General features: G+C 43.1%; 1 protein-coding gene across 12 annotated transcripts in view; it reads left to right on the top strand.

Annotated features, from left to right (window-relative positions):
- The window catches only part of PLXNB2 (plexin B2), a 346,990-nt gene that overhangs the window by 244,661 nt on the left and 90,174 nt on the right, over positions 1-12,155 (top strand). For all 12 annotated transcript variants that reach the window (XM_006122609.4, XM_075928258.1, XM_006122610.4 and 9 more), the window contains 3 exons: positions 1,934-3,035; positions 5,489-5,671; positions 7,048-7,170. In XM_006122609.4, coding sequence (XP_006122671.2) covers positions 1,934-3,035; positions 5,489-5,671; positions 7,048-7,170 — 1,408 coding nt within the window. The remainder of the gene's footprint in view (positions 1-1,933; positions 3,036-5,488; positions 5,672-7,047; positions 7,171-12,155) is intronic.

Raw genomic sequence — 12,155 nt, 5'->3', positions numbered from 1 at the left:
GGTATGGAGCATTGGCCTGCTCAACCCAGCGTTATGAGTTCAGTCCTTAAGGAGACCATTTAGGGATTTGGGGCAAAAATTTGTCAGGGCTGGTACTCAGTCCTGCTGTGGGGGAAGGGGAGTGGACTCAATGACCTTTCAAGGTCTGTTCTAGGAGATAGGCAATCTCCATTAATTTTTTTAATCATTTTCATTGTCTGCCACTGGACTCTTTCCAATTTGTCCACATCGTTTCTGTGGTTGGGGAGGAAGTTGGGTGAAATACTCCACATGTGGTCTCACCAGTGCCAAAAAAAAGGAAATAATCACTTCCCTCGATCTGCTGACAGTGCTCCTACTAAAGCAATATGCAATTAGCCTTCTTGGGAGCAAGGGCGCACTGTTGACTCAGATCCAGCTTCTTGTCCACGGTAATCCCCAGATCCCTTTCTGCAAAACTGGCTTAGCCAGTTCTGTCTGTAGAAGTGCTTGGGATTTTTCCATCCTCAGTGAAGGACCTTGCACTTGTACTTATTAAAACTTATCATATCTTTTGGATTAAATCCTCCCAATTTATCTAGGTCACTCTGGACCAGGGTTGCCAACTGTCAGTAAATTTACAGACAGTCCATAAAAAATTAGCCGAAATTGGACATGTCCATAAAAAAATTGAGGTGTCCGTAAATTTTGTAAAAGTGCAATAAAATTTTAAAGAACAGCAATTATTCTATACCAATTAAATTTCTTCTGTACCGCTTCAGCCATTTTACTGTGGAGCAGTGGAAATTGGACATTTTAGTTGTTTATTTAGCTCAATGGTTGAGGTGATGTAATGTGAGTCACATGGCCATTTATGTCATCTTAATATAGAATAAAAATTATGTTTGTAAAAAAATGTGTCTATCTGTAAATTTTCCCCATTTTGTCCATAATTGAAATTTCTGTTGGTTGGCAACCTTGCTCTGGCAACCTATTCATATACTCTAGTATATCTGCCTCTCTCTCATCATAGGCTTTGTCTACACTGCCAGCTTTTGCTGGCAGAGAGTATGTAAATGAAGCGCTGATTAGCATTTATTCACGCTTCATTTGCATAATCTATTCAAGCCATTTTTGCGCAAAAACAAGCAGTGTGGATGCTTACTTTTTGCACAAAAAACCCTTTTTGCGCAAGATCCTTATGCCTCTGGGGGTTTTTTGCGCAAAAAGGAAACATCCACCCTGCTTATTTTTGCACAAAAAAGGCTCAAATAGAGACATACAGAAATTGGCTTTCAAGTGGGCTCCCCATACGTATTGGCTCCCATGAAGCTGCTGCCTCTTTATCAGAGCTAGAGGGAGGGAACCAGCTCCCAACAATCACTGGCTCTAGCCTGCCCCTCTCCCCCACATGTAACGGTGTAACTGCCAATAAATCCAGCAGTTATACATTTGCACAAATACACAATAGTTAACATCCCTGATTTACAGTTACTGGGTATGTAAAAAGTTTGATCCTCTTTATACTTTCAGAAAAATTGTCTTATGATCTTCAGTTGGCTCTTAAACTTCTAGAAACTGCCCATAAATCTGATGTTTAATAACACTAACTGTTTGTTTTTATTTAGATTTTGTTCTAAATTAAATGCTGTTTGGTGTGAAGTTTATCTGGAGCTTTTGGTTTATTTTTACAAGCGCAATAAAAGGACTTACAGAACATAACACTTTTGAAAGCAGCAGCATTTCTCCTTCCTCCCAGCCCACCATACATCATGGCTCCATTCATGGCCCGTGGATTGCCAGCAGTGACTATATTCAAACACACCACCAAATTTTGCAAAAAAAACCAGTTGATCTCATTTGACATACTTCAGAGGCTATTTGATTATAAATCAATATTTTAAAGCCAAGCTTACTGAAGTGAAGTTAAGCTTTATTTTTGCATGTTTTATATCTTTTTATTTTTCTCTTTTAGGTATTGCATAGAAATGGCTGTATGGATCTGGACTTTGAGCATTTTGAGCTGCTTTTATGTCTGCTGTGAATTCAAGGATTGTTTTGAAAGTACGACAGAGTTAAACCACCTTGCAGTGAATTATGATACAGGGACTGTCTATTTGGGAGCAGTAAACTACCTGTATCAACTTACAAAAGACTTGAAGAAACAGATGTCTGTAGAAACGGGTCCAAAATTGGATAACAAAATGTGCACCCCTCCCATTGAAGCTCAGTGCCCTGATACAACATTGACTAACAATTCCAACAAATTACTTTTGCTAAATAAACCTGAGAGAAAGATTGTTGTGTGTGGAAGCCTTTTTAAAGGAATCTGTGCTATTAGAGAATTGGAGAACATTGAAAATATAACCTATTACATTGACAGCGGTGGAGAAAAGTCTTTTGTGGCAAGCAATGATGAGACTGTTTCAACCGTGGGACTAATCACCTCCCTGAGTAAAGGCTTAGTGCTGTTTGTCGGAAAAGGGAATGGACCAAGTGATAATGGGATAATAATTAGCACTAGGCAGCTTTACATTGAGGAGGGGAAGGACATTTTTGAAACCTATACAGATGCTACAGCTATGAAATCAGGATATCTCACCTCAAACACTCAGCAGTTTGTGGCAGTCTTTGAAGATGCTATATATGTATATTTTATCTTTAATCAGCAGGAGAAACAGTCCCTTAATAATGGAATACTGATTGCCCGTCTGTGCAAAAACGATGACCACTATTATTCTTACTTTGAAATGGGTTTAAGCTGTAAAGATGATGATGGCATTTATGATCACTGTCATTCTGTCTATGTCACAACTCCAGGAGAAAAGTTGGCTGAGAGCATAGCCCAACCGGGACAGGATGGTAGTATCCTATCAGAGGGCAAAGTTCTTCTTGCTCTCTTCAGCAAATTCAACAAAGACAATGGCTCTCTCAAATCAGCCATGTGTATGTTTTCCTTGAGACAGATCAATGAAAAGATGGAACAGTATCGGGACCAATGCTACACTCAATCTGTCGAAACAAAGTTTTATAAACCCTTTACAGGACACCCCATATGTGTATCACAGAAGGTTCAGGTAATGCAAACCTCAACTGTAAGGTCCATTTCAGACTTTTTGTGTTTGGGAAATGAAGTACTAGGACCGTGTTTCTCAAACTGTGGGTCCCAACCCCCCCCCCCCCCCCAGGGATTGCAAGCAACTTGGGGTGGGGTCACGGTATCACAATGTTTGAGAACCCCCTGTACTAGAAAATTGAATAAGGCATTTCATACTGGGTAGCAGTTTAGGCTATTGGGAGAAGACATAATAAGATCATGTGACTGGAAGCTGAAGTTCAATAAAATCAAATTGGAAATATGATGCAATATTTAGGGGATTAATTAGACATTAGAACAGCTCGGCAAAGAGAAATGGTAAAGCCATTATCACTTGCAGCCTTTAAATGAATACTGGATGTTTTCCTGAAAGACCCATTTTAATTCAATCACAAACTATTGGGCTCAACAAAATTATCATATATATATATATAGTAGCCCAGTGTCTGTGAGTCTGTAACGCCAAAATGCTGGCATTCCCTCTGGGGGGCGCTGTTGCTGAAATGCTGGCTGTTCCCTCTGGGCAGCCCGTGCTGCATGGGGAGTGCGGGGCCCAAACAGCCGCTTGCACTGCTTGCTCCCCTGCGGCTGAGCGGTGCAGAAGTCAGCCGAGCGCCACAGCGAGAGGGGAAGAGGGGCGGGGTGGTGACGTACATGGCCAGGGGACGGGGCCATGGCCTGCCATGGCGCTCGGCTGACTTCTGCGCCGCTGAGCCGGGCCGCCACGGAGGAGCCCAAATAGACTCTTGCTCCCCCACGACAGCCTGGCTGAGCGGCACAGAAGTCAGCTGAGCGCCACAGCAGGAGGCGAAGGGGGATGGGGTAGTGACATGCGGCGTGACAGCGGCTCCAGGCCCTGACCCCAGGCAGTGAACATCACCGCTCCGTCCCCTTTCGCCTCCTGCCATGGCGCTCAGCTGACTTTTGCGCTGCTCAGCCAGGCCGCCACGTGGGTGCAAGTGACCATTTGGGCTCCCCACCCCCCATGCAGCACGGGGAGTGCGGCGCCCAAACGGCCATTTGGGCACCGTGGTCCCCCGAGTAAGAGGCAGGACGGGGAGGAGGAGAGAGAGAGGCAGGAGGCGGAGGAGAGCTGAGAGGGGGCGGGGAAACAGGAGGAGGAGGGGAGAGAGAGAGAGAGACCGGAGGTTCAGGAGAGAAGACCGACGTGGAGGAGAGACCTGAAAATCCCGTCTTATGACGGGCTAATTGGCTGTTTTATATAGTAGGGAAGATGTAGAAATTATAAGGTGAAATTCCATAGGCTGTAAAATACATGAGGTCAGGGAATAGATGATCATCTGGCCTTAAAATCCATGAATCTATTAATTTTTATATGATATTTTAAAAATTCAAGACTGGTGTTTCAGGATCTCTAGCATTTTTAATGTTTTTCAACTGGATTCTAATTTTCAAGCCTAAGGAGGTCTGCATATTTCTTCTGCCAGGCCATGACCACCACATTTTGGCCCAAAATGCTTTCATATAATGGAGGTCATGCTTCACTTTCACCGATTGTCAATAACACTCCTTCACTTTCTAGAGAGCCTTCAGCATAGCTGTTCCAAAATATTCTTAGGGTTAAGGGTGTTGCCTCTCTATGACACTCCCAGACCTGTTTTCCCAGGGAGCCAAAAATATCTAGTATTGATTAAGGAGGTTAGCATGTAGACAACTACACAGTTAACTGATAAGCCCGGTCTTATTGGTTAATCCTGTCGACTACATGCACATCCCCCCTCAACCCCGGCCCTTGCTGCAAGAGGAGAGGGGAGGTTGGAGCCGATGCCCATGAGGAGCCATATCATGCAGAGCTACCTGCCCCACCCCCTACACTGCTGCCTCTCATAAGCTCCAGGTAGAAGCTTAAAAGCCAGCTCCCAGTGCACACTGGCTCCTGGAGCACCACTTGCCACCCCATGCAGCTGCCTCTTTACCAGAGGCTGCAGAATGTGGTGGTAGGTGGGGAGCGGGTACGCGTGGGTAGCCAGCTTTTGTCGCATTTTTTCAGAGGTTACACGGTTATTTACTTACACGTATTTTAACCTCCCTAATCTAAAGCCTATTTATTTTGATTGTACACACTGGCTAGTTTTTTATATCTTTTTCTATCTCCTTAAGAAAATAGAAACAAAGGGTTGGTTTGGAGGTTTTTTTCTCCCATTCAAAACACTTTGTACAAAGTGAGAGACATTCAACCAGTTGCAGTTATCAATCTACTTTTCTGTTGTCCTAAGGAGAAGGAAGAGCTGTGCTGCTGCTTTTTCTTCCTGTCCTTCCATATTCTTCAAATAAGAGACAGAAATGTTTACAATTCTCAGCTAGTCCTATTTGTACAGGGTTATATTGTGATAATACTATTTCATTGTGCTCTGAGTTAGGAGTTATTGATCTGAATGTTTAACATCATTCTATATCTCTGTTCATTATTAGGGTGCAATCAAGAATTTTACTTGTGGTTCTGAACATTTACCATACCCTTTGGGAAGCGAAAGTGGTATTGATGCGAAACCACTATTACAGAAAGAGGGAATTAATCTAACTGCAGTTACTGTTGCAGTGGAGAATGGGCATACGGTTGCCTTTCTAGGAACTTCAGAGGGTAATATTCTTAAGGTAATGTTTCTTACTTTTAAAGAACTAGAACCTGTTTAAAATGTTTCAAGTTGTGGCAGTAGCATGCTTCTCTATTAAAGACAAATAACTTTTTTAAAAAAATAAAGCAAAGTTTCAGATATAGAATCTTTCTGCACTTCCCATTCTTAATTTTAAAGGAGAGAAAATATTTCTGATTTACTTCTTCAGCTACTCCAAAGTGCTGGTTTATTTAGTACAGGTTGGACCTCTCTGGTCTGGCACCATCTGGACCTGACAGGTCCCGAACAAGAGAATATGCTGGACCAGTGGAGGTCCTCTTACAGCGGCTCCTAGTTCTACCACCTGTTGCCAGCTCCCCAGGCTCTAGCTCCTGCTGGGGGACTCCGGCCCCAGCCCCACTTGCTGGGGACTGCTGAGGAGCTCTGGCCCTGGTCCTGCTTGCAGCGGGATCCAGCTCCAGCCCCATGCTTCTGGGAACTGCCTGAGAACTCTAGCTCCGTGCTATCCACCAAGTTGCCCCCGGCCTCAGCAGGATCTCCTACCCTTAGACTCCCAGGCTCTCTGAACAAGTCCTGCCAATAAATCGAAGCAGCAAAATATTCCTCTAAATTTTTCCTACCACCCAACATAGAACATCTTCAGCTTTCCCTAAAAGTTCTACCAAATCCATGTTTTTTTCAGCATACCCAGAAAAGTCATCAGATTTTACCTATTTTATACTGCATTCATTCATAAGACATTATAAGGTCAAAGAATGCACTTTGTATGGTGAATCCAACACAGATCTTTAGTTTTATCTCCATTCAAGGCCAGTTACTTTAAGAACAGTTTTTATGAATGTAGTTCTCCATCCTCATCCTATAACAATCTAGCCCTTCAGTGACTGTAGAAATGTGAAAGGCAATATGAGGTCTATAACTGTAGGTTGTTCGGTTTGGGGAGAGGATTTCTGATGAGTAGGGTGAGTCTTCATCATATGTATAGTGTTATGGATCATCTGATCTTAGGAAGCCCTGCAAAATTGTTTTGCTTGAACATTAATGATAAACACATCCCTCATATAATTTGAAATGTGGAGCAAACTCCATTGGATAACGGTAAATAACCAACATGAACGTTTTTTAGATACAAAGTCATGGCATGAAGACTCGATGAAGTTGACTGATATAAATAATATACATTGGATAAAAGTCAATACAAGTATGACATTGTTCCAACGGAAGGAGGTTTCTTTTCATGCCTCATGATCTGTTTACTGCTTCTCAAGTGGTTTTTGTTAAATTAGAATGTTTTCCTCAACACACAAATACAAGAGACTCAAACACACAATTTTCATTAAAGATAAGTTGAAATAATAAAGTAGCAGCATTAATCACCTATCTTCCACTAAATAGGTGTTGCTTACGACTCCTGCAAATGAATATAGCACTGTGTCCGCTGAAGTAAATAAACCCATAAAGAATGACCTTGTCCTTGATGCTAACCAAGAGAACCTGTATGTGATGACCACAAACAAGGTATAGTATCTTGTTTTTCTTGGGATGGTGTCTGTAAAACTGAGCTATGTGACTATATCTGAAAAGATTTTTATAATTCACACTTATTCTTATGAACCTTCACATCTGGTATCATTTCAGCTACCTCTCCATTTATGTCTAGATCCAAGCTTTTACAGCTATAGTTGTCAACAAATTAAAAATGTTTCAGGACATAAGGCAGAGAGATGAGAAGATGGCTGCTGTCTGCTCCTTCCTTTGCCTGCTTCAGCTCCTCTTTACTGTGCATTCATGCCAGCAGGGAAGGAGCAGTTGGGCAAGTGGAAGGAAGGTGGGTAACTGTAAAATCGAGGACAGTGGGAGTAAATCAAATTCCTGGTGTTGACATTTCTTATGTTTTTATTGGTGAGTCTTGGGATATTTGTTCTCAAAGTCCCAACTGCTGGAGTCAAAAGAGAATGCAAGAATCTTGGCTTTCGTTTAAAAAAAACTGTTCTTGTTCTCATGGTACAGAGATAAGATTGAAAATGTGAAGCAAGGACACCTTAAAAGGCTGTAAAAGAAAATGGCAGATTACAAAAATGCAGATTATTATTTTTAAAAATATATTTTAAGGGTCTGGATGCATGTTTTTGAACAGTTGAAAATGGTAATACCTTGTTCCAGGAGTTCCTGTGTAGTTTGGGGCCCAAGGAATCCAGTCATAAATAGAGGAGCTGCCTCTGGTATAGAGGGAACCATGTTTAAGCTAAGGCAATTATCTCCCTCCTCCCACCCCATCACCACTTGTCTGGCAGCATGATGCTCCATAAGGGAGAGTGAAGAACCAGTAGAGGGCAGGAAGAGATGCCAAATCTCCGGCAGCTACTTCACAGCACCTGACTACTACCTGCCTCCCTTTCCATAGTGGCTGTTAAGTGGCCACTATGGAGCAGGTACACCTCAGAGTTCTTGGTAGCTGGACTCTGGTGTCAGGCATGGAAAGGAACAGACCAAGGCACAAGCTTGTAGGTCGGAGGCATGGCAGCAGAGCAGGAGCTCGCATGGTGCTCATATGTTCTGCATCCCGTTTGCTGGGAAAATGCAACTTTCCCTTTCTGCAGGAGGGAGTAGGGAGTCTAGGCGTGATGGCAGAGCAGGGCAGGGCCTTAAGCCGTGCTTCATTAGGGATCAGCAAATGGAGGTATACCAGTGAGACATCCGCAAATAGCTTCCTCTGCTTCATCCAGGTTGCCATGTAAGATATGTGTCTTCTCTGAATCACCTGAGAGAGATAGGGAGCTGATGCTGACTGAATGTTTCCAAAAACCTGGACCTTATACTTCAGTGTTTTGTGTTCAAATGATACCAGATAATTTAGTTAGGCTTGGTCCTGCTTTGGGCCGGGGGTTGTACTCAATGGCCTCCTGAGGTTAATTCCAACCCTGTGATTCTGATTACAGTTTGGAAAGGTGTCCTACTGTGGAGGACAGAATAAGGTAGGGCTGCCCAGAAATCTTGTGAGGAGGATTAAAGAGTTTCTGTATAAGAGTTTTATGGAGATGTGCAGAGAGTTCCTGCTCGATCTCCAGACACGTTAACAGTCTGTGCATCACATCCAATTGCCCTAACCCACTTGTAGCAAAATAAAAAAATGTGAACTCATCAGAAGTGCCTTCTACAGTATCAGTGCTCAACTATGAAATGTGTTGAGAACAGGGGATTGTCTCCAAGGGTATAAATATTTCTTGGCTCTCAGTGACATTGGTTGCCCCACTCACCTACTAATCTTTCTTATCATCATCATCATCATCATACTGTCCTCCCCCTTGCTGCCCGAGGTTGCCTGAGTGTCTTGGGAGGAATCCACGGACTAGCTAGGGCAGTGGTCTCCAACCTTTTTACACCGAAGATCACTTTTTAAATCTCAGAACAGGCGAAGATCTACCGCTCCGCCCATTCCGTGAAGCCCCGCCCCTTCCTTGAAGCCCCGCCCTCTCTATTCTCCTCCTGTCCATCACTTGCTATCCCCAACCCTTACTTACACACTCTGCTGAACAGTTTATTTTTAAATTATGCGATATATAAAATTAAAATCACATGTTTCTAGTTATGAAATAAATGGTCTGTTTTTTATTCATGCTATTTAAATCTAAAATGAAGCATTTATAATTATACATTTTGTGGGGACAGAGTTCTGCGGCTAGGGCCAGGGGAGAGAACAGGGTGCTGGGAGGGCAGAGGACAGGGTTCTGCAGCAGGGGGCAGAGGGACAGAGTTCAGGGAATGGGAACGGGGACAGAGTTCTGTAGCTGCGGACAGGAGAGTAGAGTCTGGGGAGTGGGGACAAGGTGCCAGTGGCAGCAGAGAGTCCCCTGCATCTGCCTCCTCCCAGGATTCTCCCCCTGCCCCCAGAGGGAAGCCACCACACTCCTCCTCCGGGGTTGATGCCCCCTCCCCCAGCACGCAACAGAGCTGTGTGAGGGGAGTAGCCCACGCACTTCCGGAACTCCCGGAAGTGACGCGGGCTTCAGACAGTACTTACATCCACCCCACGGGAAGCCGGCACTACACTAGAGGTAGGTAGTGGGGCTTCTCGGGGGGTGAGGGGAAAATGGGGGGTCGGGTTGCCCGAACGCCTCGCGATCGACTGGTCGAGGCCTCACGATCGACCAGTTGATCGCAATCGACGAGTTGGTGACCACGGAGCTAGGGAAACTGGAAGTGGTCCCCGTCCCCCAGAACTTAAACTTAATGCACTTAAAGTGACACACACAACTAATAGTCTTGTAGCACCTTAAAGACCAATAAAACATGTAGACGGTATCATAAGCTTTTGTGGGTACAGCCTCCTACTTCAGATGATAGCTCATAATAACATTTACCAGTTTTGTTAGTCTTTAAGATGCTGCAAGACTATTCATTGTTTTTTAAGTTTTTCCAGTTACAGACTAACTTGGCTACCTCTCTGAAGCTTTTGACACAAACAAGTTAGGGACCCTAACCCTATGCTGATACACATGGCTCGCCAAGCTGTGGTGAGCCCCGCTTGCCAGCTGCGCTGTCCGGCGTTCTGCGCATGCACAGATTGCCCGAACCCAGCTCTTCTGGGATATAATCTACTTGCCATGGGTGAGTAGATTACATAGATTGTCTAGCCCTGCTGATACAGGTACTCAAAGCAAAATGTGAACTTTCAGAAGAGGCAAATCCTTGTCATTCAGTCTGCGTCTACACTGCAGCGTTTTTGTGCAAGAAGTCTTTTGTGGATGAGTTCTTGCACAAAAACTTCTTGGGCAAAAGTGCATCCACACCTCAAAGTACATCGTCCTTGCGATGCACTTTTGTGCAAGAGAGCGTCCACACTGCATGGATGCTTTTGCACAAGAAAGCTCTGATGACCATTCTGTGCTTTTTCGAATAGGCTCTTTTTGCGCAAGAAACCCCTGCGGAGCATCCACACACGCCTTTTTGCGCAAGAGCTGTAGTGCAAAAAGGAGTTATGCCACTTAGAAGGAGATTTACCTATGCTGCAAAAAGCCCTCTGTTCTGTCGATTGACTATAGATTTTTCTCATGCAAAAACGCAGTTGAAGTGTGGACGTTCCGTGGGTTTTTGTGCAAAAACGGCTGTTTTTTTGCAAAAACGCATAGTGTAGAAGTAGCTTAAGAGATCAAGCGTAGTGCATTATGCTGTTACCACAGCAAGGACATTATATCAGCGTGAAGGTAGACATACTAGGTAGTGTTATGCTGCAAGATTACTTGGTGTATCTCATTTAAAACATTAGAACTGACGGAAAAATGGTAAAGCAACAAATAGAGTTTAAAGTCCAAGAGCGAGAAACAGTTTCCTGCTTTCATGATTCACTTCTCCTCCCATCTGTTCAGTGTTTTCTTCTGTTGTATAAATAAGCAGTGGGTGGTTTGGAGCAAATGTGGGGGTTTTGTCGTTTTGTTTTGTTTTAAGTCTAGCTCTCTCCCATCTGATTCCCAGAGTTCTGGAGATGCCTCCTACTGCTTCACTTGAAAATTTAAAAAAACCTGTCACACCCCTGCCATACCCTTTTTTGGTTCATTCAACGTGTTCAGAAGTGATAGGCTTCCAAATTTGACATGCTAGCTAGCTCTCATTGGGAATAAAACAGCAGCCTGTGGCAGCTACTTACCATTGTTCTTGGCTTGTTTCCAGTTGAGCTTTTAGCAATCTTTTTTATTAAAGTGTCAGAAAATCTCAAAATGAGTTTGTTTGCATGATTCAGTTTTAGAAGGCAATCTAAACTGAACAGTTATTTTTTTTAGTCCATTAAGTTTACATCAAACTTGTAAAGACAATATTTATTAGGATTTGTTTCTGCCTGCCAGAACTGTGAAACAAATACTTTGTCATAAGTGAGAATGAAAGCACCATCCCTTTAATATTAATGTTTCTCATGACCATTTGCCAAGATCTGAACTCCATTTAAATAAAAGTATAAATTAAAAAAATGAGAAGGGAGGAAAAAATTGGGACAAGGACACCTTTCAATAGATGGGAAGTGTCAGATACTGAAGCTGTATTTAAATTGACCCACATCTTGGCTTCTACTAATGTGGAAAATAAGAACAATATTTTGGACTTTCAGAGTAATTTTTCAGCTAGCTGTCAGATGCTAAAAAAAAAAGACTTGTTATTCTGGCTAAAGTTTTTGTACTCTCTTCAGGAGTAAATCTTAATGGTCAGCAGGGACAGAAAAAAAGAATGTCCATTTCCATCATGAGCTTCTGTGCTATTTCAGCAGCATAATTAAAGACTGACTATGTCTTGGCTCACTTCATCAAAAACCAAAGGAAAACAGTTATTTACATCCATCACTACAGGAAATCAAAAGCAGAAGCAATGTGTTAGCAGGGGGTATGAGTAGCATGGCTGATATTTTTTCCACTATTGCTTCATTTCACAGTTTTACATTGCCTATTTCAATTTTTCCACTTGAATTTGTGGTATGGCAACAAGCAACATGAATAGAAAAATGCATTACTCCTGGG

Source organism: Pelodiscus sinensis, chromosome 1 (assembly GCF_049634645.1).
Source record: "Pelodiscus sinensis isolate JC-2024 chromosome 1, ASM4963464v1, whole genome shotgun sequence".
NCBI lineage: Eukaryota > Metazoa > Chordata > Testudines > Trionychidae > Pelodiscus > Pelodiscus sinensis.
Note: the sequence above shows the minus strand (reverse complement) of the source record. Positions and strands in the feature narration are given on the sequence as shown.